Below are 26,923 nucleotides of genomic sequence, written 5' to 3' on the forward strand. Positions count from 1 at the left end.
TGCTGCACGTGCACGATACACCTGGAGCTGGAGGTGGATCTCAGACTTTGAAGCTGGCTTCACTTGCTTCAGCCCTCTGACTTTCTCTCTGTACATCTACCGCTGCACCTCCAATCACCATTCCATTATGCTCCTGAAATGTGCAGATGACACCGCCCTTATTGGACTAGTCTCTCTTGGGAATGAGTTTGTCAACAGGTATCTAACCATGGGGACTTTGTGCAGTCACAACAACTTAGAACTCAACGCTCTAAAAACAGGGAAGATGACTGTGGATTTCTGAAAAAAAGGAGACCCACCCGGCCCAATCACCGTGACTTCTCATTCAACACTGTAGAGTCTTTCCACATCCTCCTTCCATTACACAGGACCTCAAGTGGGAGCAGAACTTCATATCCATCACTTAAAAGGCCCAGCTGAAGATGTTCTTTCTGTGGCAGTTGGAGATGTTTCTTACGCCTCCAGGACCCTGAGGCGGGCAGGTATGATTGTGGCTGAGCCCTCCCACCCTGGACACTTTAATTCGCTCCCCTCTGGCATGAGACTGCTGACTTTCATGATATAAACTTCTCGCCAATAAACATATTCCGTCAGCTGGCCTCAGAGAGAGACTCTTTACAAATGTGAATAGACACTATTACCGTTACATTACCGCACATCATGTGAGCCATTACCTCATACTTCATACTTTAACCTTAGCTTATTCCTCTGTATATTTTGAACATTCTGTTAAATGCTACCTCTTAAAATGCACAGCTTCCATTTTAAAATATGATAAAGGTAGCTACGGCACATATTACATTTTCAGAGTGATTTCCAGTGGTGTAATGTAACTAAGTACATTTACTCAAGTACTAGTACTATTCTGAGATACTTGTACTTTAGTATTTCATTTGTTTGCTACTTTGTACTTCTACTCCACTTCAATTCAGAGGTAAATGGTGTATTTTTACTACACTACATTTATTTAATACATTTAGTTACTTTACATATTTGGATTATTGATGTGAAATATAATCAACACTTAAATCAGACTTTAGTTACCCCTGGAGTAAATTGACAAGCTACTCTGCAGTATACAAAGTCATTAAAACTAGCTGCACCTTTACCAGCTTTGATAACACTTATCATATATATTATTCTGAAATGGACCAATCTGCATAATTAGTACTGTTTTGATGATAATACTTTTCTACTTTTACTTGAGTAATATTTTGAATGCAGTACTTTACTTGTAACAGAGTATTCCTACACTCGGGTATACTTCTACTTTTACTCAAGTACAAGATCTGAGTACTTCTCCACCTCTGGTGATTTCTCATGTTCTTATAAAGCTTAGTTTTTCTAAATGTTAACTCGTTGTAAACATTTATTTTTTATTTAAAAAAACGTTATACTGTCTATTTTTGAAAATAGTTAAAATACGATTCTATATTTTCTTATTTGTTTACAACTTAATCGATTTTTATAGTTTTTACTATGCACCTCTATATCTCAAACTCCTTATATGTGTTAACCTACTTGGCAGTAAACCGGATTTTTATATCTTAAATTAATCTTCATTTCCACTACCTGCTGCAGAAAGCAGGTAGGAACTAAATGCGCACGTTTAAGAACGTCCCGGGTTGTTTTTACTGTGACACCAAACGTCATTGATTTCATTGATCATATCCATATCGACTAGCCAAGCTTGGTAAGTTTAAATAACACAGACATCATTCATCGTTATATCAAACAGTCATAACCCTAAATACTTCAGTTTTCTCGGTTGTGCCGCTGGCAGCATTGCTTTTGCATCATGACACGATGTTCGGCTGCTGACAACAGCTTGCATGTATGCTAACGAAGCTAACGCTAACAGGGGGGTTGCAGCACACAAGGCATTTGCGTGTCCACAAATGTACCATTCCAGACATTAAACGTTTCAAGCAGTTAAATTGCATATTGGATTATACATGCATGTATTGCTAGAATAATGAGTCTTCTGTCTTAAAAGGCGTACGTTCACTGGCTCCATGTCGTAAGTAAGGGTTATTGGATCAACAGGGCCGATACAATCGAAAAGCGGTGCTCCATTCTGAAGAGCTCATATTTTACGCTATCGTCGCTTCATAGCATATCGGTTGTGCAATCCGAAGGGTTTTATTGGGCTCTGTTCGATGCCAAAAAGGGGTTTAAATGGCAAAGATGTATATGACTTGTGATGATTAAAGATGACCACAAGGGAGAGCCAACACCTTACGGGTTAAGTTCAGTTAAGTCCTCTATTAAAAACAAACCCACACAAGCTGTTATATGTAGTTACATGTGTGGTATGTTTGGTGACCTGTCATGAAACCAAAAATAACATCATACAGCCCAAAAATAAGCCTCAAATTCACATTACATATCAAAGATGTGTTCATCTTGGGGATGTTAAGCCGCCACACACACTCACACTCACACACAGTGCAATAACACTGCCTGCAAATATAACACATTGTGAATTATACACTCATGCAATTTATTCTTAATTTTTTTCTGTCAATTTACTTACAATTAATAAACTAGACCAGCTACTTCTTTACTTTTATATGGTCACTTTTTTGTAATATACTGCTACTTGGTAATGTATTTGCCATGGTGTGCTTATCTTTGTTTCTACTTGTGTTTTTTTATTATCAATGTGTCCCTCCTTTTTTATATAATATTTAATCTTCTCTTTTGACTTAATATGTAGTACTATACTTGTGCTGTTGTAATACCGTAAATGTCCCCGTTACGAGACAAATAAAGGAATTCTGATTCTGAAGTGTGACATTGGTTCAACCTATGTAATTTCACTTTTACAGCAATCCAACAAGAAGACATACACATCACATAGAGACAAATATCAAAGTGTTAGAAAGTTATAACCCTCTCCATTGGGTTTTTGTTGCGCTTTCATGTTCAGGTTTTATTAAATGGATTAGTTAAATATAATACTGATTTGTACTCTAAGGTGGTTTTGTTTGGTTAATACTTGTAGGTAAGTGGTGACTATGTGCAGAAGTCAATAGCAGTGGTTTAAAAGGGTTTTGCTCATGGGACTTAAACAGAGTATTACTGGCTTATATTGATTCCTTTTCTATATAGTCCAGCAAGGGAATAAATCAATCAATGGAATCCACAAATTCACAGCGTCTGTCCCCAGAGGAAGCCCATTAAATAAAACCCAGATATTGACTTCTTCATCATGTAGTCTTTAAGGGCCCAACAGAAATAGAATGTGCCAAGCCTTGAGTAAAAGAAATGTTGTAGAAGAAACTTACTAAGTAATGTGTGTGCTTGTGTGTAGGTGAGTTGCAATGGAAGAGGCAGCGGCAACGGCAACAGGTGTCGACCTCAGCAGGAAGTTTGTGTCGGAAACTGAGCTTGATGAGAATAGAAAGAAGAGACAGGAAGAATGGGAGAAAGTCAGGAAACCTGAAGATCCAGAGGGTAAGAAGAACACATGCACTTACACTCGGATGGATCCAAAACCAACCAAAATGTTTAAATACAGACAGCTGTGCATACATCCACATATTTGTTTGTTTACTCCCCAGAGGCTCCTGAGGAGAAGTATGACCCACGTACTCTCTTTGAGCGATTGCAGGAGCAAAAAGACAAAAAACAAGAGGAGTTTGAGGAGCAATTCAAATTCAGTGAGTCACTTTTATCGTTACATATTTTTTGCTTACGTGTATATTAGGGCTGTCCCGAATACCATTTTTCGGGCTCTGGATATTCGGTAGTAATCAGCGAATATTCGGCGCGCGCGGCGCTTCAACACGTGTATTTCGGTTTATTCAAGGCATTAATTTTGGTATTGTTTGTTTTATAGTTATTTGTTAATGTAACTAACCCAATTTGTGTTCTTTGAAATTGAAAAGTATATTGCATTGTGTTTGTTACTTTTGTTGCAGTTGTATATACGTCTTACATGGCTTCCTATTTTGTATGGACATGCTTTTATTTTGAAGGAGAGTTAGCGCTGTTGACAGGAAGTTGTTGTTGCTATGGAAACAACGTGACGGAGAAAAGGAGCGGAGATTAAGGGAGAAAAGTAATATCTACATATAAAGAATGAGAAAGTAACGGATAAAGTTTATGGTTAAGTGTTAGCACCCCCCGAAGAGGCACAAGCTCTTACGTTGATATTGGAGATTTCAATAAATTCAATTTGGCAGCCGCAGTACAGCGCGGCTGCCAAAAAAAAAGAACAATAACAAAATTGAAAACCGAATAGTTGGCCAACGACCGAATATTCATATATTCGGGTACAGCCCTAGTGTATATACATGTGGTATAGTGCTACACTAATCACAATGCATTTTCAGCAGTACTATTTAATAACGTGACGGTGTCAGCGTTCAAAACTAAAATCTCTTATGGTTTGTTTTCTGATAAATGCTATCACTCCACTGCCATGTGTTGAGAGCATGTTTGTTTCCATGGTGACAGGGAACATGGTGAGGGGATTGGACGAGGATGAGAGCAGCTTCCTGGACGAGGTCTCCCGGCAACAGAGCCTTGTGGAGAAGCAACGCAGGGATGAGGAGAAACAGGAACTGTTGGAATACAGAATATCCTTTATCACATGTTGGCTATGTAGAAAACATATTCATTTAATTAGCTGGTATTAGTCTGTGGGGATTTGACTTACTATTCAAATCTGTTATCTCCCATAAAGCAAAAGCAAAGCTTTCCTAAGCACCAATTGTATCTAACACCGAAATTATTAAGTTTAGGCAAAAGATGTAATTCATACTGCCCAGTAACAAAAATTATCATAATATTATTGCAAATAAGACAGGCTATTTTGCCAGGTGCTGAGATTTTATCTCGCTACCCACTCAAACTCACAGTCTCAAACTCAAGCCGACAAAGCAGCAGGTTCTGAAATCAACTTTTTTTGCTAGCACATTTTATTTTTTATTTTATCCGCCACTAGTAGAGTAGAGATTTGTATCAGGTGTGAAAAACGTGACTACCGGTATATTGAAACATGGGGTAGAGAAGACATACAGTGACAAGTAGGCATGCATTCATGTGTGGGACTGATTTGAATGATGGTTATTGGTCAGAACTTGGTGAACTACGACTGTCAATAAAAAAAAAAGATGGTTCGGCTCTAACAGCGTTGCTATTTCACAGCAGTTGCAAGAGACTTTTAAATGTGTCTTATCCATCAAACCCTAACTTTCTGCAGATTTCTGTCAGAGTTGATGCAGTCACAGATTATCATTGAACTTGGGAAATGCTAATTGTTCTCATACACTGAGATCATTGTTAGTTGTGATAACCTTAGAACAGGATAGGCTGTTTAAAGCAAGACACATTTTAAGTGTCAAGATATGAACAGATGAACCTCGGATGTTGCAGTTAAGATTGCAAATATCTGATGTTGTTTTTATTATGCTGATTAGTTGAGGGTCGATTTAACTTTTTGACTTTAAAATGACTAATAATGAGATGCAGTGGACATGGACCAGCAGAAAACCCAGATAATTGATTTAGTTGACAAATGAAAATCAAACAAATCTTAATCAGCTCATCTTTATTATTGTCGGTACTTATTAAAGACCATTTATTGGTGAAAACGAGATCATGTCTATTTCCCAAAGCTGATCAGTGAAGCTGTTTTTGGGTTAGTTTTTGTGTTTTCAACAGATGAAGGACACCCATGCTGCTAATATGGAATTCTCTCGGTGCATAAATGATAAGCAGCTATATGTGTTGGCAGAGTCAGGCAAAGCTTCACCGTAGTCGAGCTCCTGCTGGGACTGTATCCTGCATACATTACACACTCACTCACTCACTCACTCACTCACTCACTCACTCACTCACTCACCGTTTACACGTGTCCAACCTCATGTACCAACACTATGTTGGACACAAAATGTCCTGTCTATTATTTTCCCTCCGCTTTATCTAAAGGATAAACATATTACATCATGGTATTTGTGATTTTCAATCAATTATTTTAGCTTAATGCTTCGATTGACATTTATTTGAGTTTTTTTCATTTAGCCCTTCAGGTTTGCAGGCGTTGCGTTCATGTTACATTGATTTCTTGTTTGGAGGAGGAATATTTTGTTTGCTTTTGCTCCAAAAAAATCAATCAGTGGTGATTATAAACATGCCGTCCAAGTCTTCGGTTGGTTTTTTGTTCCTCTAGGTAGCTATGTAGGAAGATGGCACATCCATTCTTTAATCTGTTTACTAAGCTCTGATTGGCTCACTGTTTCTCTAACTGGAAAAGGAAGCAGCTATGAGTAGGTGCAATCACTGAACAAATCTTGGATGTGGGCAGCGGGTCAGAGGTCTGGAACCAGCCCATTTTGTGTGCCAAATTTAATCTGCATCATATGCCTGCTTTATATAACCTCACATGTTTGCCCAAGAAAGAACCCTAAGAATGATATGTATTTAGGACAGACCACTAAATTAATAAAGTCATGTTTTTTTCCTCTCTGTCACTCCCTCTTTGTCTTTGCGGACAGACAGGGTTGTGACGGACAGGTTTTTCTGCAGTTGAAGAAGAGAATAGGTTGTCGTGGAAACTGTATCATAGGCTGGTAACTACGGTGACTGTCTAAAGCAGTTGCTGTGAACACTAAGTACACGCTCACACACACACACACACAGGTGCAGACCTTGGTAAATGCAGTAAAAAAAGTCACGACTGCTTGTACAGTACTTAAGGCTGAAGGCCTGCTGTGTGTCTGTTTTTCTGTCCGTCTGTCACTTTTGTCTTTTACATTGTGTGCTTATCAGTCCATGTTCCTCTGTCTCTGAATCTCGACCCAATTTCATGTCTCTGAGCTCCTTATGGTCTTCTTTTAGACTTTTTATCTATGTCACCTCTTTCTGCTTTGTCTTCTCAGAACTGTGCCACTTTTTCTAGACAACTGACTATGACTCCCCCTTATGGGAGGACAGACCATAACTTGTTGAATGGAGGACTCTGCATTGGTACTCTGTATCAACTGAAATAGATCGGTGCAGTGAAGACATATTTTTGTAGTCCGACCCAGAAGTCAGCATCACAATGACTCCCTCGACAAAAAGCAATGGGATTTTTCCATTGGATTTCGGTGTGGCAAACACATTTATGACACTGACAGGTTTTGTTCAGCTGTATAGGCTCCACATATTAACAACACTTTTATGACTTTTGAAACCTAAATGCAATTGTCAGAAGTAAAATGTAACGTGAAATTCCAGCAGTCGCATATCGCCACCGCTAAGCTAAAGGCGGACTCCTTATCGTTTATGACACAAAGAAGCTCCAGACATTTACGAGTGGGGTATTTATTGACGTATTTGATGTCATACAACAACACGTTAAAGTCTTGTAAGCTTTTGTTAACCACAGATCTTATTTCAGGCATCTTACTACCAACATTTAACTGTTGAATTCAAGACGAGGGAACCTGAGGTGGTGAAATGCCAACTCATTTTCCGAGTTTAAGGACTCATTCGTGCACCACTCTATAACCTAGTGCAAAGTCGTTTTATCAATCGATACCTGTGTTCGATTCTTTATTGTACTCAGATCTAGACAAAAAAATGATATATGGTTTTGATATCAGTTCAAGGGTACTGGTATCCAACCCATAGTCATGTGTTTGTAGTTGCCCCATTCTACTTTGTGTTCTCTCTTCAAGACTATTATTGTTTATTACCTTAACTCAGGGCTGTCACAGTGCTGTAGTTAAGCATGCGACCACAGAAACCCGCAGAGAGCCTGAAAAGAAGTTGCCATCTAAAGCAGAGCAAAGGACCAGCCACCTGTCTCAGGCCCATTTATTGGCTGGAGCTGTAAAGAGACGCAGGTAAGCACACACGTATACATTCTCCTAATTGGACGATTAGGTTTGGCATCCGGGAAGCGGTTTAAACTCACTCACCTTTTATAAACCCTATATTTGTTGCCGTAAAAAACATCCCCAAAGAGAAATTTGAAATGATTTCAAAAGGTATTTACATAAATATTACCAAAGCTTTCAGTTAAATCCCAGGTCAACCCTCTAAACGCTTGATGAATAGCTAATTAAGTGAACATTGAGCTCTGTTTGTGTTAAGACTGAATCTTCAAGTTTCTTTTCCCAAATTAATTTGCTCTCTGTCATTTGACCCATTATTTGAATAAACAAATAACCTCAAAATATCTCTGTTCTCCTCCGCAGTTCCTCCCAGTCGTCAGACAGCAGTAAGAAACAGAAGGTGGAAATCACAAAAACAGGAGTGACAGGAAATGGAGACAGACAGACAGGTGGGCTGCAGCCTGAGGCTTAAAAGGACGAATGTTTGTCTAACGTCACAGAAATTGAGTTGTGCGCTGCAATTCATGGAATGGCTACTAGGTGATAGAACTGTCAGACCAGAAAACCGTAAACTCGTATACGGCTCCCTGCTCTGATTGAATTGACGACTGACCCTCTTCGCATAGTAGAAGTGGTTTGCTGTATAATGGAAACCTTAAAAACTTGCACCTAAACCTGAGGCTACTGGAAACCAAGGGCTGGCCTTACCATGTCATGAACATGAGTTTCATACTCGGTACTACCAGCTCAATCAACGAAGCCCAGGTTAGACTTCTAATGAGCAAAGTAACATCATTTCTATATTTCTTTTCCTTGAAACCTAGTTTGCAAAGAACAACCCAATGTAGTCTAGGATTCACGGTTTATATATAATATTACTGTTTTCCCATTTGTTTATTAGATATTTTTTTGGAAACCTGATCCCTTTGTGTTTACTGTCATCTCTGGCCTCAGCTCTGAATCTAACAGTATGTTGTGCTGTTCAGAACAGGAGGATGGAGCAGGAGGAGCAGAGCGAGCTGAAGTTCAACAAACTGCCCTGATGGCTAAGACCACCTCGGCCCCCCTGAGCTCCGAGCGAGGCGTGTTGCACCTGCCGTCAGCGGCCGTGTGCGTTGGCGTTCTTCCAGGACTCTGCGTTTATTCCGGCAGCAGCGACTCTGACAGCAGCTCGGACAGCGAAGGTAGCGTGGACGCAATTATGTTGCCGTACCCCCGGCACAACAGGGCCTAAAGATAGACACACACCAGCATACAAACACACATACACAGGCTGAGTAAGTTTGCATACCATCAAAATGGTACAAACTGTTTTCCTGCAGGCCAAACAAGTTCATATCATGTTAGTGACACACACACACACACACACACACACACACACACACACACACACACACACACACACACACACACACACACACACACACACACACACACACACACACACACACACACACACACAGCAAACATTTTCAGTATTCCTATTGTTTTCACAGCTGTAAATTGAACTGTTTTCTGCCAAGTCATATAATCCTGATCAACAGTAATATTCAATCCAATTTACATTCTCCTTTTAACTTAATCTGTGTATCTATTTGTGGTTTTTGTGGCACTCAAACATGATACCTCCACCCTTCCTTCCCTCAATCACATCTCACACAGTTTAAGCCGAGCAACCAATCCCGCACTGCCTACCCCGACGACATCCTGCCCCCCCCTACACCCAACCCTACTCCCAACCCAAGCCAAGCGACTGCAAGCTGTGCTGCTGGGGAACAGTGATTGACAGCTGTGGAGCAAGGAGGAGGCTGCTTTAGACTGTGTCTAATGACTCACACCTGTTTAGCTATCAGAAGTAGTGGAGGCCAGGGCAGGACACGCTTCCCTCTGCATTTGGGGTTAAATGCAAAAGTCTGAATATTTAAAATGTTTTATTTGTGTGATGTCATGTGTTTTCTAATCAGTAGTTTTTCTTTTCATGTGACATTGTGCTGGAAAGATGCTGGACTGTTTGCTGCCATCTCAGAGTTTTGCTGTGTTGCTCAAACTCTGAGCAGAGAGAAATAAAGAGCTTCCCCACTCTGTTTACTTTGTGTATTTGAGTGTGTCTGTGTGAAAGAGGAAAAGTGTAGGAATAGCAAGGGCAACATTATTTTGGTACCAGTGACCATTTATGGATTGAAAATAGTATATTCTGCATTAATGTTGCCCTTTCCTATAGGCAAACTTACACCAAGAGTGAAGAAGAAATGAGAATGAATGAGAGAAATGTAAAATGAATGCTTAAAACCCGGCTCTGGCAGGTTGTTGGGGGCTAAAAGATCTGACATTTGATTCAGCGCCAGGCTTACATGGGCCATAACATTTACGTGTGAAATTTGACTATATCAAAACTAATTTGGGTAATTGGATTCTCAAATGTGTATTCAGTACTCATTAAAACCTTGGCAGGAGAATTGTGCATCTGAAGCTGAGTTCAGATGGCTCATAGAGATAAATTGAGAGAAAACCAGTGTGGCAGTCAAGGTGAGATATCAAAATAAACTGAAGTCTGTCAGTGGCATTGAACCAACCTAAGCAGCGCAATGTTTGTCATTCTCTTAAATGGAGAAAATGTGTGTGTGGGAGTGTGTTGCTGCTCAAGGTAAGATAGACTGAAAGCCTTTGGAAACACTGGTGATGAGACTGGAAGATAATGTTATCTGTTCAAGGCCAGTAACAAGCGTTTCACTTTGAGAACAGCTCACTGACATCAAGACAGCCGTGGGTTTCTGTCTTTAACCGAGGGATATTTTCGACATATATTATGGCTTTGTTTATGATATTTTCAACATACTATACTTTGACCTTTTACGACATAATGTTGGACATATTTTACTAAGATCTTTTTCATAATATCTTTTGACACTATACTATGATATGTTATGATATTTGTTGACATAATGTACAATGCCAACCATTAGATTTTTTATTGTAACATATACTATGAATGGCTTTCCTATTTTGGCATTACTATACTATTAGTTTTTCGATGGTATTTTCAACATACTATATTATGACTACTTTCAACACCATTATATCTCATATTTTCAACATATTATATTTTTTCATAATTTTCTACACATTACTTTTGTTTTATTTTTCATCATGCTATTCTATGACTGTTCTGATATTTTTTGACATTATTTATATAATCATCCTACTGTATGACTTTTTTTCATAATTTCCTAAGCAGCGGCCATGATAGGAGCTGTTTGAATTTTCTAGATCATAGGAAAGAAGCTTTAGTTTTCCTTTATTATCTCCCTTAGCTTAGCATACACTGGACCATCCTTTTTGATGTCTTTTATACAATATGTGTCCCCGGTGTGTCTGGGAACTCACGCAGCGTCAGAAAATAAAACCCTCTCTCTTTTCCTCCGTACCCACATCTCTAAAAACGGGGCTACAACGGAGCTGATTCAGATTTGCGTCCGATATGACGTAATATCGGAAATGTAGGCTGGCTTTACACCCACGGCCCTATCAGAAACGTTGCTATCTGTGATGCCCCTGTGGGTTCATCTGGAGAGGGTGTGGCTGTGCTGCATCCAGCCACCTTGATTGCAGTAGCTCAGGGCACCTGGGTCTGGTGCCCTGCAGCTATTTAAAGCCTCTCTGTTCTCTCTCTGTTCTCTCTCTGTTCTCTCTCTGTTCTCTCTCTGCTCTTTCCTGCAGGCACCCGGTTCTGTTGAGTATGCTATAGTTACTTCAGTTGCTTCACTTTGTGCACCTCAACACCCTCACACACATACATGTCCATGCAACCCTCACCCTGCATGTACACTACTGATACCACTGACGTCCACACCTCATGCTTTACTTACTTTGCACTTAATTAATTTGGTTGATTTGAATTGTTTGTTTAAATAAACATCTTTTGTTAACCGTTGATATGGTGTGTCTCCTCTTTGTTGTGGCCTTTTGAGCCAGGTCATAACACTATCAGAAACAATGCCCGACTGTTTTGGACGTAATATGGTCGGTGCATGTTTACATTAGCATCGCTAACGGCCCGTCCACACAGCAGCGTTAAAAAAATCTTGGAGGTGGGCGTATCTGAAGCTTGGGGATTTTTTGCGAGCAAGGCACCAACAACCAATCACATGAATCTCCCGCCCCCGACATACAAGCAAAAAAAGTAAACTGGATATAAACTCCCCAAACAGGCGAAAACATACCACTGTCTCTGCCACCTCCCTCCATGCCTGGCTCCTCCGGTTTATATCCCGGTAGGTAAATAGGGACTGGTCATAAAGCACCGGGTGATTCCCTACCGCTAATTTCTCCTCCATTTTTTGGAATATGAGGAAATGACCTGCGGTATGTCTCTCCCAGCATACACGCCGTTTGATTGGCTAGCGCTTGAACTGTCAGATTTGCATACACGGGATTTGATTGGCTGACGCTTCCACCTCAGCTTCAAAAGTTGAACATTGTTCAACTTTGAATCCTGAAAATCCTGAAAATCTCCGCTCTGCTTCCCACAATGCAGTTCGGCGAAAAGTGAGGCAAAGTGACGTCACCCCATTCAAAGTGAATGGGCAGAAGCGTTCCAAGATTTGTTAACGCTGCTGTGTGGACGGGCCGTAACACTCAGAGCTAACCTGTACTGCACAGAGCATGTGTGTGAAGAAGCAGGAAATAAAAAGGAACTCACCTTGTGGTATAACCGGCAAGAGAGAAAGCCTTTGAACTCCAGACTGTTTCAGAGATAATCCTTGATAATCCATGATATGGCGTTTCATCACCGCAGTATCTGCCGGTAGAATCTTCCGGTCGAATCTCCCGGTAGAATCTCCCGCATGAGCTCAGCCCTCTCTATTTAAAAAAAATGTTTCCTTCTTTTTTTAAAGCTTTTTACCCCGAATCAGCACTTTTGAAACAGGAAGTGAAATAGAGGGATATGAGGCATGGCTAGAATGGGTGATCTGTTTGGTATTTTGAGCAGAACACTTCATAGACTTGTTTTTTATATATTTTTATATATCTGAGACCTATGCTATTGCCTACAAATAGCATGATAGGTGACCTTTAACAGAGGAAAGGAGATAATGCTTTCCCCTGATGCCTTGTGGCCGCAACTTTAATCATGTCACAGAATTCAGCCATTCAGAAAATATTTGATTGTGACAGAACAAAAACATCTAAGTTGACGAGGCTTTTTAAGCATTTTACATCTTTACATTTTAAAACGATTTACTCTTTCATCTACAGAGACACAGAAGACTGTTGCCATTTTCATCAGTTTATTAACCTGAGTGTGGACATAGACACTTTATAAAATAAATAGCAACACATTTTGTTCAAAGATGCACATAAATACACACAGGAGTAGTAGTAGTTTAAGAACACAACTCAGCACTGCATAAAAAGTACATAAAAACAGTTCAGAAACATTGGCTTATCAGAACATGGACGGCATCATATAAATATACATTCGATAAATATGCATATCAGAAACGTCTCTTCTGCTTCCAATCACAAACTATGACAGCCTTCTCAGTGCCATGTCAATCCCTCTCAACAGAATCTCATTTAAATATTTACAAAATCTGATAAATACATAATTTTAAATAAAAATGCATGCGTTTGTAATCATCAGCATCAGTTTGTAAACAGTAAGTAGATATTGGCATCATGCAGGATGAACTGAAGTCATCAAAAATACATGTATTTTGCAGAAGCTAGCAAAATGGCCCCATATTTAACAGTGTCCCGCATCTATCCTGCGTTAGTGCTACAGCTGCCACTTCCTCCTCTATTTCTTTAATCAAATTAGCATAGTTGAGCATTAAAACCCCCCTTTCACATGACTGCTGATCAAAACGTTATAATAAAAACCTCCTACTGAAGAAATAGTGCTCTGTTCAGGCTCAGTCTGTGAGTCGGCCACATGTGATCACAAAAGCACATGCCTTTGACTCGCTACCGTAAAGGGGCTCCTACAGAGCGTGAGGGCACTCAAACACTGATGTATTTCAGAAGGGACTCTACACCAAGGAGTTGTAGGTATCACGTGGCATCAATCACAAGACACACACATGCAAAAACCCCAAATAACTTACATCCTGACAAATCAAGATTCTTTCTATTCCCCCCAAAAATAGGCCAACTTCACCTGTATATTTAAATATATCCATATCATTTGGAGACTCCTGCCATCACATGCAAGGTCCCTAACACATTATCATCATGTGTGGGAAAGGGTAAGGAAACAGAGAAAATCACTTCTGATGAATTCACACTGGACCAAACATTCTTAAACCAGTAACAATTTCATAATGGCAGAGATGTCTTCAATGTTTGATTTTTTTTGTCCACAACTCATTTTGTTAACAGCTGATGTACACACTTTCTTTCTGTATTGTTTGCCATTAATGAGAAGAGAGGTTTTGTTGAGCTATTGTACAGCGTGTGGGCTCTCGTCTTTTGGGCCGCCTCACTTTGGTGCTGAGTTGGCAGGCGGAACATTCCGCTGTTTAAAGTACTGGGTGACCTGCTGAGGCAGCTCGGCCAGGACAGACTTGGCGAGGGTCTCCTTTGGCGCCTGCAAGAGAGAAAAAAACAAGGGCACATTAGTAAATAAAAAATGAAGGCTGAAAAAGATAAGAATACTGGTGGATTTGAAGAACTTTTATTTTCCGCATATATTTATCTACTTTTGGTCTTTTTTTCTCTGGGCCCACAAAAGAATTGCTCCCACCAACCTAGAACACTATTCAACAACTTTTCTTATTTCAGAGATTAAGAGAAAAAACACGTATTAACTTTGTCTATTTGTTTCTGTACATTTCCCCTGATTTCCCCTAAAATTACCATTAAATCATGTCTCTTTTGCATATTTAAACATGACATCTCAGCACATTTCTTATACAAAAATAAACGTGTCAATTAAGGAGAGTTTCATGGTGAAGTCTCTTGCAAAATGCATGGCATTTCAGAATATATATATATATCATAAAGTAAGTTTCATACCAGAATTCCAAATCTTCAGCAGAACTTATACATGACAAACTTTCCAGATTCATGACCATCTATATTCTCTAGGTTTCTACTGATTTATGTGTTCATATATCATACTTAGCATGATTTATAAAACATGTTATGCCTGATTATTTTATCACCGTTTATGGTGTAATACAAAGAGATATACGACAATTTTGAAGCTGGCTTCATCATTGTTTTCTGTTCCACAAATGCAACCTTGTTGTGATTTGTTCTTATTGTCTCGTCATTTTTGAAGACAATGAATATCATTCGAACAACAGCTACTAACTATCGCAGTATCCTATCAACACGTACTCTATGTAGATAATATTTGATAGTTAAAGCTAGCCTGCCAACGTAGGTTTACTTAAGGTCACTCTGGTTATTATGCTTCCTCCATGCCTCAGCTTTATTTCTCCCTTTACTTTTCTATTGTGTCTGTTGCTGTCTCTCACCCTCCCACTGATACACTGGAACTGAGCCAGCAAACACCATGTTCCTCCCACTACAGAGGAAGCCAGCTCGCCCACCACCAGCCCACACATAAAAATATAGAAAAATCAATCACAATGCACAAAGTATGTCCTCCGCGCAGCAGCATGCACTGCCTAAATGTGCATGCACTAGAAACCAATGTGCTCATCTCCAACACACATTTAACCTTTGTGTATGAATGCTCATCAACACACTGTGGAGACTCAGATAACAAGCAGCTCTCCTCTTCTAGTGTTTGCACAGCTTCAATCTGAGTAGCAACAGGCTGCCATTTGGTTACAAATTCACAATTAGACAGCATGACATCACGTCATAAGGTAGAGTTTCTACCGCAGTCAAATACATATTTGCCTTTATTCTCTTTAATATAAAGTAGTAAAAAATATATATTTTCTTGTTATATTTTATTTTATAATTGTTCTATGTTTGATGTTGTCTTACAACTTATTTCCTTCTTTTGTGTTTATGTACCATACATCAAATCAAATTCATAAACTTGATCTGTTTCTGAGTAAGTTGCATTTTGGCAAATGATGAGAGAAAGTATTTAATCCACCACTCCGTCCTTGTCAATAAATGATAGTGAATTTAAGTTTTAATATGTGTGTTTCAACATACTAAGGACTTTCCACACATTCCATTTACTAAAGTATTTTACTGATGTTAACATAAGAAATACTCTCAAGTATTCTATCTTATTGATAGCTGCTGCTTTTGTGGTACAAAATGGCAAAACTGTCTAATGAGCATAACATACTTTTTGGCCACTAGGGGGCAGCAGGAAAAACAATGTTTTAAGTTAATATGTTAAACTTGTTAGCCAACAGTTGCCTATTTACATATTCACCAGATTAGGAGAAACATTAACAGTTATTTGGTGCATTGTTTTTGGCCACCTGATAAATGTTAATCTAATATTTCCTCATCTTTTAGCTCTGTTTTTGGTTTCTACCAACTCCTGAGGAGATTTATCTAATTGTAGCTGCTACATGTTCCATTATATTTACCAGCTACTTGCTAACTTTGTCCATTTGTAGTTTGGTGCTCAGCAGGCTGCTAACAATGGTCTTTGATAAGTTGTTGAGGATCTTGCTTAAGTGAATGCCTCTCAGCCCGTTGTAAGGTACATTGTATACTTTACACTGTGGCATTGATATTACATTTAGTAAATGATAAAGCACATTTTCACATCTAGGGCTTTTATTGAGAAACATCACAGGATAAAATAAACCAAACCTATTTTCTCATTAGGTCTTTCATCAGCAATGTGATGCTACTTACATTTCTAGGTTGGTAAACTCACTGAAAAATATAAGCTATTGTCAGAAATCAGAGTTTCTCTGACACTTGATGTACTCAGCATGGAGAGGCTGAGAGCATCAGCTTATGTTTTCTGAGTTTGTTTTATCTGATAACTGATAAGAGGTTTTTAATCAACTCTTAATGTATATTTGAATACTTAATTTGAGTCTTTGTCTTTAAAACATTGTAGTTTTAAAAGTTTTCAGGGGATTTAACATTCTATTCATATAAAAGTAAATGTATAGCGCCCTGCTATGCTATTGCAACTTTATAAAATAATTGTGTGCATTCATATACAGTAAGCGACACCAGAATACCTCGACCTGAACTCATTTCTACTTCTGTAAAGTAAATAGTTTTGAAGTCAATGACTTGACACCAATCTAGATTCGTATTGTTTCTGTTATAGTACACGTAAACTACAACTTGAAGCACTTTAACTATATTTATTTGTTGTTCTTTTCATTTCACTATCTCTGTAAAGCGACTTTGAGCACCTGTAAAAGCGCTAACAAAATAAATCTATTATTATTATTATTATTATTATTCTATTTGTTATTTTTTGTACAGGTTCCGTGTCATTTCTCTAGTTTTTCACTTACATTTCGAAAATCCCTGAAAGGGACAAACTGCACGATGTCCCGAACAGCCTCCTCTCCTGTGCTGGACCTTAAGACACTGGCGTCTCCATCTAAGAACTCCATGGCAGCGAAGTCTGCGTTGCCCACGCCAATGATGATGATGGACATGGGTAGTTTAGACGCCTGTATGATGGCGTCGCGCGTCTCGTCCATATCGCTGATGACGCCGTCTGTTATAATGAGGAGATTAAAGTACTGCTGCAGAGCGGTAGAGGTGGATAGGAAGGGAAGGGAAAATACAGAGAGAGAAGTGAGGAGAAGAAGACACAAATGGAAATGAGAAATACCATTTACTTGTGATGTCACTGCTAAATATTGAATGTCTCCTAAAGTCAATTAAAGAAAAATCTGCATCAAGAAAAAAAGAGTGGGACAATTATAATTATTATGCTGTCAATAACAGAAACCAACGTGACATGGTGTTGTGGAGGCGGAGAAGGAGGGCTAGGACAAAGAAAGAGACAAGGGAGAAATGGAAAAAAAAGAAATAAAGGACATTTCAGAGTGTTAGGAGTGACAGTGACGAGAAAACAGGAAATGATTCAAGAACATGGAAACAGAGAGCTGGATGACACTGCACGAGGGAGAGAAACATAGAGCTTTTCTGCAAGTTAGGCTCCATTCATAACAACCATCTGTTGCTGGACAACAATGATTACACAGATGAACAAGGGGAAGTGTTGGAAATGAAATGAAGAACAAATGAGAATAATTTGCAGTGAATCAGAAATGAAAGGTATGAGGCTTGGGTATGAGAAATATGACGTGTTGTAATTCATACGTGTGAATATTTCTTGTGGTAATATGTTCTCTGAATTTAACCACAAATGAAAGGAGAAAACATGAGTTAAGGCATAAAAGGCAAACACATTTTTTGCACTGGAAACTGGAAAGAAAATGTCATGGCAAAGTCTGGAGATGGGCTGTAGGCACTTATGGCACTCTGCCTGTTTCATCTTATTCTTATTTACGAATCAAATATACACAAATTATATATAACATAGTTAGTCATAGAAGCGGAGCATCACACATTTTTAAAGGAGCGGCCAAGAAAATAAACTAATATTGTATATATTCTCTGTGAGAAAATTGTTTTTTTCATGTGTTTAAACTGCAATAATGTTGTGTCATTTGAAAGCTGTTACTTGTTAGCAAACACTTGCCTCTGCGTATCCAATCGACAGGAAGTGAGCCTCTATAGCAAATGCTTCAACAGTTACATTTCTTAGAAAAGGCTCCGTTGTTTGAAGAAATCTCAAAAAGCCAGACATTGTTGAACTTGGTTTGTGTTACCGTACGTATCGTTGGTTTGTGTTACTGTACGTCTCATAAGGCAGACCGTACGTTCGCACACACACAGAGAGAAAGAACGTGCACTAGTTCTGTATACTAGAATGCAAAAACGTTATCTTCTTGTGAGAACAGACAATGTGAGCACACATACTGACTTTAATCAGAACAAAATCATACTTTAACGTTGCACACACACAGCACACACAGGGAGGGCTCTGAAGCCTGTCTCTTTAATGTGCTAACAGCAGCGCTCATTAGAGAACACACTGGGACACACACAAACTGCACTGGCCTGCAGCCTGTGTTTCTGTGTGTGTGTGTGTGTGTGTGTGTGTGTGTGTGTGTGTGTGTGTGTGTGTGTGTGTGTGTGTGTGTGTGTGTGTGTGTGTGTGTGTGTGTTTCTGTGTGTGTGTGTGTGTGTGTGTGTGTGTGTGTGTGTGTGTGTGTGTGTGTGTGTGTGTGTGTGTGTGTTAGTGACACAGTCTGCAATTGCAGGTTCTCTCATTAGCGGAGGAACAGGAAGACTGAGGCAAAGCAACAGCCGATTTGTGCAGCCTACCACCTACCCACCCACTTACCCCAACACACACATGCAACTACCCCAGCGTGTGGTCCACACACGCTTCTGCTGCAGCTGCCGCATCTTATTGTCTGTCCCTCCTTCCTATATTCCACCTCTGTTTAAACTCACTGTAATATGAAACAAGAAAAAAGGGACTGCAATCATTTCCTTACAGAAACAAAAGGATTGTGGAACAGACGCACACACGAGTACAATTCTTTGTGTGCTTTGCTCATGTATTTGTTCTCCACAGGGTGACAGGATACAATTAGGGACAAAAAGCACCGTGGGAGCATAATGATACCCAGCCATGGCACTCTAGCCAGATTTAGGCAGGAGACATGCCACCGGGTACACACAAGAGGGGGACATGTGCCATTTTTTCAAAGTGTGTAGGTTCCAAGCTGCTGTGTGTGACACATTTTTTATGTTTTTGTATTAATGACCACAGTGGGAAGATTAATAGTTTCCCAGGTAATGTAACACATCTGCTGCAAAACAGACGGCAGCAATGAAAAGGCTGTGTCTCAAAGGCTAACACTTCTTTATTTGGGTCTCTAATAATAATTAATAATAATAAACACACCTCTTTCGTAATATGATTGAAGTGTGACATTTAAAAGTAGTGGTTAGCACACCTAGCGCTGAATAGTTGAGAATATTTAAACTTGTAATGTTCTCCAAAGACTGCTAGAACATCTGTGTTATGATGGCCTTGTTGTGAAAAACAAAGTAGGCATACATTTGACCATTGCAAAGTCACTTTGCTGTTCAAATATAAGAGAGTGCACATTCTAGATAAAATACATAGGTATGTAACATGTAGCAATGCAATCATTATTCATTGAGAGAGTGGGGCAAAGATTCCTTTCACTTTTTGGTGTAATCTAACTCAACCTGATTCATTTTCTCATCTGTATATTTGGTAACACAACAACAAGTTTTTGTTTGTTTGTTTTTTGACACTGTGTTGTTGATATGAAAGCTCAGCTTACCTGAGCTGTGAATGTTACAGCTCATACAGTGTGACTTTCTACCAAGACATTTGACCAAAATAGAAAGCATTCTTGGGTGTGAGACAGAGCCTTGGGCTTGTTCTTAATTTGGAGTGTATGTGTTACTTGCTCAGATACACAAGGAAGAGCATTATGCTGAAATGTACTTGAAAGTTAAACGACACTGCGATCAAACAAGATAAAAGAACAACTGGACCAGGGAAATGGGTACAAATAGTTTTCAAATATAAATATTTAAAAAATAGGTGTTGACTAACAAACCAACAAGAAACACAATGCTGGTAGAATCCACGTATCAAAATAGTCCTATTAATTCATATCTGCAGGTTATCAATAAGACTAAGGGTCTACAGCGAGGCTAACAGCCCTGTGAGGCTGTGAAACCACAGGTCACATGTTCCAGCTTTCACTGTCTGACATAGACTGTTCATTATACAATTAGACATAAACAATAACTGATAAGATATAATTGTACGCAAGATATTTATAAAAACGTGATTTCCTATACATTTCATAATTATCTTTTACTTAAGACAACGTAAAATGATATGTTGGATCCAACCTTAGAAAATGGTTCGCATATAGTGTAGGTTGTGGATTATTTACACTCAGTCAATGAGGACAATAATTGATATGTGTTGACTTGACTTTAATATAGCAGATCACTGTGACGGGATATAGTTTTTTCAGCTTAGTGAACCGTGTGTCTCTTCCTTGGAGCTGCAGCACCACCCAGACTCCGCTGCTCCTCCACTACGACCTATAGTCACGTTTTAAACTTTAGCACCTCTAGTGGTCATGTAAGAAACAACAATTTGCGGCATATGCTCCCGTTGATTGCAAACGCTCTGGAGTGTCGTATATTCACAAATAACCCTCTCTGGAAAATCCTAAATTGTAGAATAGTTTGGCCATTAAAAAGCTTCTTGATTTGATTTCTAGCGAAAAGTGTATATTGTACTTTTAGAATCCACGTCCAGTGGATGTGTAGGATCTATAGTTTGATAGATATTACAAAGATGATTTGAGGTCCCGCCAGGAGAACGTGTACTACGTCTTTCCCCTCAGCGTCCATGTAAAGTTGGCGTCAACCCTCACGGGGTGAAAACAAATAGTTTTTTGGGAGTTTAGGATGGCCGAAGACACTACACTACCCATAATCCTCAGCTATCGTTTGGGACTACAACATCCGCTTTGCTTGACAAACCCCGTGATTAGTCCTCAAGCTCTGTGATTGGATGTTGGAGTGGCAGTGCGCCAAGGTTACGCCGAGCGTCAAACAGCTCTATGAAATGGAATGAAACCACGGCAGACTATCCAAAACTGGACTCGAACGGGTCCACGCCAACCCCAGCAACATGTTCTGTGGCACGTCTCTACTGGGAATTGTAGTTTTAAAAGACATTTTCGTATTTCCCATAATTAGAAGTTGCCAGTATTAATTTCATTTCATTTCATTTCAAACCTTTATTTATCCAGGTTGTATCCCATTGAGATCATTGACCTCTTTTTCAAGGGAGACCTGCTCAAGTAGGTTCCACATGAAACATTAAAACATAAACAGAACAACAAAAAGGACATCATACAGCATCATTACAGGGATTACAGTTTACATAACTATCCACATGAACAGGTACCAACAGCTTCCGATTGAGTAGCATCCAACCGAGCTTTAAAAACATTTAGTGGCACCAGATTGCTCAGTTTCCATTTCAATTGCAGACTATTCCAGGACAGTGGAGCTGCGCATCTAAATGCTATCTTCCCTAAGACAGTCCTAGCAGTTGGCACATTTAATAAAACCACAGCATGCGATCTCAGGCAGTAGCCACTTACAATTCGCCGTGAGATCAGGGAGCAGATGTAGGATGGAAGTTTCCCTAACATGGCTTTATATATAAAAATGTACCAGTGACTGAGCCTCCGTACAGTTAGCGAAGGCAAACCAGCCCTTGCATACAGGGTACAGTGATGGGTTAATGCTTTACAGTTTGTCACAAATCTCAGTGCACTGTGATACGCAGCATCTAACTTGACCAGGCAATTGGCAGGTGCATTCATATAAATCAAATCACCATAGTCCAGCACAGGTAAAAAGGTCACAGTGACTAGCCTTTTCCTGGCCTCGAGCGAGAAACAGGACTTGTTCCTGTAGAAGAAACCTAGTCTAACCCTCAGTTTTTTAAGCAGGTTATTGACATGACGTTTAAAAGTGATACAATCATCAAGCCAGATACCAAGGTATTTGTAACAGGCAACCACTTCAAGTTTTATTCCTTGCGTAGTTGTAATATCTAAAACAGGCTCTGGTGTCTTTTTAGCTTTTGAAAAGAGCATTACCTTGGTTTTATCAACATTTAAAAGAAGCTTTAGTTCAGAGAGCTGAGTCTGAATAATGTTAAAAGCAGCTTGCAATTCAACAACAGCCTCCTTAATGGAGGGACATGCACAGTACATAACGGTATCGTCCGCATAAAAATGTAAGGTTGCTCCATCGACATTTTCACCTAAACTATTGATGTAGATGGAAAATAAAAGTGGACCTAAAACAGAACCTTGAGGAACACCATTAGTAATGTTTAACCACTCAGAAGACAGCCCATCAAAGTGAACACATTGGGACCTTTCAGAGAGGTAGTTCACAAACCACCCCACTGCATGGCTGGATAAGCCAATACTGAGTAGCCTCTGCTTCAAGATGCAATGATCGACGGTATCAAACGCTTTGGAGAGGTCAATAAATAGAGCTGCACAGCTCTGCTTATTATCTAAAATATTCGCCACATCATTCACCACTTTCATTGTGGCAGTGATGGTGCTATGTTGCTTTCTGAAGCCTGACTGATGTTTAGACAGGATGTCATTTGTACATAAAAACACCTTTACCTGCTCACTCACTAGGCGTTCAAGAACCTTAGCCAGAACTGATAATTTAGAGATGGGCCTATAATTATTTAATAAAGTTGCCTCCCCACCTTTTAGTAGAGGCAGGACATACGCTGACTTCCACAATTTTGGAATTGTGTTTGTGCTGAGGGAGAGGTTAAAAAGAGTAGTGAGAGATGGAGCAATAAAATCTGCAGCTATCTTTAAAAAGAAAGGTTCTACGTTGTCCGGGCCGGCCGGTTTCTTAGGATCTAACTTGGTTAAAACTTCACGAACAACATCAACAGAAACTGTGTACACTGGTGTTATCAATTTTAAAACATATAATTAATAAATGGGTGAAAATTGCTTGTGTCCATAATGGCCAGCATTAATATACCCACATGACAGCTAAGGTCAGAAGAGCTTTATTTAATAGCTGGTCTTATGTCTGTGACCCCTACTGTTAATTGACAAACCTTGAAACATGCACTTTTTGCAAATATGGCAGTAGCCATCGATCATCTTAACATAAGATAAGATAAGATATACTTTATTGATCCCAAGTTGGGAAATGTTTTTGTTACAGCAGCATGTACAACATGCAATTCATTATACTTTGTTCTACTCCACTACAAGTCAGAGGGTAACCTGGTATTTTTACTCCACTAAATGTATTTGAGTTACTTTGCAGATTCTGATTAATGATGTGAAATATATACAACCCTTAGACTTTAGTTACACCCGAGTAAAATTCAGTGAAGGTGATTGTCAAGTGCCAAAATAAACTATGCAATATATTAGACGTTAAGTACTTTGTCAGGCTTAATATTTATCTGTAGATACCCCAAACGTTTTTTTCTTATTCAAAAGAAGACATTAAAGCATTCTTTAATGTTTAAATACAGCCTTATTTTGTCTGTTTTGCACATCCTCCTATTAATATCTTTGGACGTCCTGCACTAAACTGTTTTATTGTAGAGATCACTTACAGTATCTTCTTGATATTTTCTATTCTATATTTCTATCATTGACCTTCTACTTTCCCCCTATTTTGTATGTATGCTACTCTTAATATTTAAATGTTTTCATCAAATATAACATTAAAAAAAATGCAATGCAATAACGTGCTTTAACCACTAGGCGGTGCGGGTTAAAAAACTGTCAAATTTACAGTGTTAACACATTAAATTATACTTTATGAAGATGTTACAAATAACTTTGTATTATTAGTGTATAACATCTGAAGATGTGTAGTTTTATTCATGTTTTCACATAATTTTACAGGATATTGCTATATTATTTCACATATTGTAGTTCTACACATTAATATCTGAGGTATATCCGTCATTTAATGGTAAGCTATTGAAATTCTGATTCCATAGGTGTGTCTCCTATCACCCAAAACCCCTGACTATATCAGTAATATCTTTAAAAACTACAAGTCCCTTTCTATCAGCTGTGCACCGTTATGGTGTAAACCTATAACCTATAACCTATAACCTATCTACCAATTGGATCAAATATAGAAGTCAGCTGAATTACTATTGATACTGCAAGGAGACGTATTATGTGAAGAGAAATTGAAGATGTTGTTTAATTATATAATATTTATGATCCACGTCAAGTATTCAGTTTCGGCGGCATTTCTTCCAGTTTGTCCAAAGGTCTTCTAATCAGGGCTCTATAAATAGAGAACTACGGCAGTTTGTCATATTTAATACAGCCGAACTGTGTATTACAATGCCGTTATGTGATGACTTTCAAAGAAAAAAGCAAGCACACTCGGAATAAAGTATTATTATTATTTATTTGTTTATGTTTTCGGATTTCACATCGCATAAACACCATATCCCAACGTGCATTGCGGCTAAAACATCCAATCACCGAGCTTCAACGATAGCTGAGGATTATGGGTAGACGCTAACTTTACATAGGGGGAAAGACATACACGTTCTCCTGGCGAGACCTCAAATAATCTTCGTAATATCTATCAAACTATAGATCCTACACATCCACTGGACGTGGATTCTAAAAGTACAATATACATTTTTCGCTAGAAATCTAATCAAAAAGCATTTCAATGGTCAAACTATTCTACAATTTAGGATTTTCCAGAGAGGGTTATTTGTAAATATACGACCCTCCGGAGCGTTTGCAATTGCCGCAAATTGTTGTTTCTTATACGACCACTAGAGGTGCTAAACTTTAAAATGTGACTATAGGTCGTAATAAGCTGCTGAACAATCGACCTATTTGGTCGTATGAGTTGGAGGACTTGTTGGTACAAAGAGAGAGCCGCCAAACGGCCCGACCCGTCTTGTAACACGGAGCCCATTTCCTAAACCATGCTAAATGTATGTGTGTGCATAAAGCTGAGTTATGATCGGTCATAATTAAATAGTTTACAGCGCAGCCCTACAAATGAACTGAGATTACCACACAAATGTTCTTCAGCAAGTGTGCTGAGCGATGTTGATTTAAAATACAAATTTGAAGGTTGGATATTTGTAAAAATGTCTTCAAACAGAGCCCTCCCACATATCAAATCCCAATTTAACCCCTGCTGTAGCACCAATAGCATAAAAGAGACAACCCCAGTTGGAGAGGAGAAAAACGTAGCATTAAGTAACTCAATAAAAGGAGAAAATGTAATGCAGCGTGCTTCCCTATCATGCTATTTAGCTGTGAGACTTTCAAAATGTGAGAAATTGGGTTGAGAAGAGGTGTGAGATGGAAGAAGAGATTACAGCAGTTGTCACTCCAGTCTGTCACCGTCCTCCCTGGCACTCCCCGGTCAACATGACAGCAGTCAGAGCCAACAGATGTACACACTTGTTTGTGCCATCTGAGTAAATACATTATGATTACAAAGTCTGCAGTGAGTGCCCTGACAGGCACTCACTGCAGACTGCTCCTCTACTACTGGTGAGTCAATTCAATTATTTAGTGGTATGTTTCTGTTTCTTGGTGAAATGTACTATAGGATGATATGATCAAACCTTTGTCTGGGTGGGAATGTGAAGGATTAAGAGAGACATAGGACCTCTACAAAGGCAAAGAAGAAATGAGAGTGGTGTCCCAGTGCCTTGAAGGTAAAGTAGTTTGTAGTTGATGACTTCCCATAACACAGAAACACAGGAATTTGGGAAGCAAACCACCATAGAGCAGGGATAAAGGAACAACGGAAAACATCACTGGACAAGGCAAATAGGCCAGTGAGAGTACACAATGGGAACCTCCAAATAATGAAAGAAAATTGGACCAGATAGGCTTAAGATGCCAAGTAAGTGAGATATCAGAAGATGAAGGAGAGGATATCAGTTAAAAGACAAAGCAAACCCTTAAAAGTTGTTTGAGAGCGCTGAGAAAGGTAGCAAATATACAATGTATTGGTCTTTACGCATATCGACATTATGAACTGATGGCATCACTAGTGGAAAAGTCAGGGGATCATCAAAAACATTTCAATTCATCTTGATGAATTCATCCACAATATATCTGTTCCAGTTTCCATGGAAATACACTGAACAGCTGATGAAACATTTTGTTAAAATAAAATAAAAGGTTAACCTGATGGTGGATAAAATCTTATCCATCAAGATGGAGCACGTCTGATATTTCATACTATTACCTTCCCCAAAACTGGAGGGGATAAGGGAAGTAACAAACATGCACATGTGACACACGCACACACACCATGGCATGTACAGACAGACTGGAAATGGCTGCCCTTAGGCAGTGGCGCCTCCAGACATTTTTCATAAGGGTGAAAATCTTGGGGTGGCACATAGCCGCGGGAAGTCATTTTACTTAGGGGGTGTCAGCACAACTTCAATGATGCCGTTTAAAAACACATTAAGGGCGGTGCCGGCCGTGAGCGAACCG

The 26,923-nt window shown here is 39.2% G+C and overlaps 2 protein-coding genes across 2 annotated transcripts in view; one reads left to right on the forward strand and one right to left on the reverse strand.

Annotated features, from left to right (window-relative positions):
* Positions 1 to 1,603: 1,603 nt before the first annotated feature.
* psme3ip1 (proteasome activator subunit 3 interacting protein 1) lies at positions 1,604 to 9,920 on the forward strand. The gene is made up of 8 exons (XM_034142001.1): positions 1,604 to 1,693; positions 3,317 to 3,459; positions 3,567 to 3,665; positions 4,465 to 4,586; positions 7,711 to 7,841; positions 8,196 to 8,281; positions 8,819 to 9,016; positions 9,495 to 9,920. The coding sequence occupies exons 2-8, from the start codon at positions 3,327 to 3,329 to the stop codon at positions 9,497 to 9,499; spliced, it is 774 nt and encodes a 257-aa protein (XP_033997892.1). The 5' UTR covers positions 1,604 to 1,693; positions 3,317 to 3,326; the 3' UTR covers positions 9,500 to 9,920.
* Positions 9,921 to 13,106: 3,186 nt separating this feature from the next.
* cpne2 (copine II) overlaps positions 13,107 to 26,923 on the reverse strand; it is a 62,571-nt gene continuing 48,754 nt past the window's right edge. Inside the window, exons 15-16 of the mRNA XM_034142128.1 lie at positions 17,261 to 17,497; positions 13,107 to 14,421 (exon numbers count right to left, since the gene is read on the reverse strand). Coding sequence (XP_033998019.1) covers positions 14,314 to 14,421; positions 17,261 to 17,497 — 345 coding nt within the window. The 3' untranslated portion in view covers positions 13,107 to 14,313. The remainder of the gene's footprint in view (positions 14,422 to 17,260; positions 17,498 to 26,923) is intronic.

Source organism: Trematomus bernacchii, unplaced genomic scaffold (genome assembly GCF_902827165.1).
Source record: "Trematomus bernacchii unplaced genomic scaffold, fTreBer1.1, whole genome shotgun sequence".
NCBI lineage: Eukaryota > Metazoa > Chordata > Actinopteri > Perciformes > Nototheniidae > Trematomus > Trematomus bernacchii.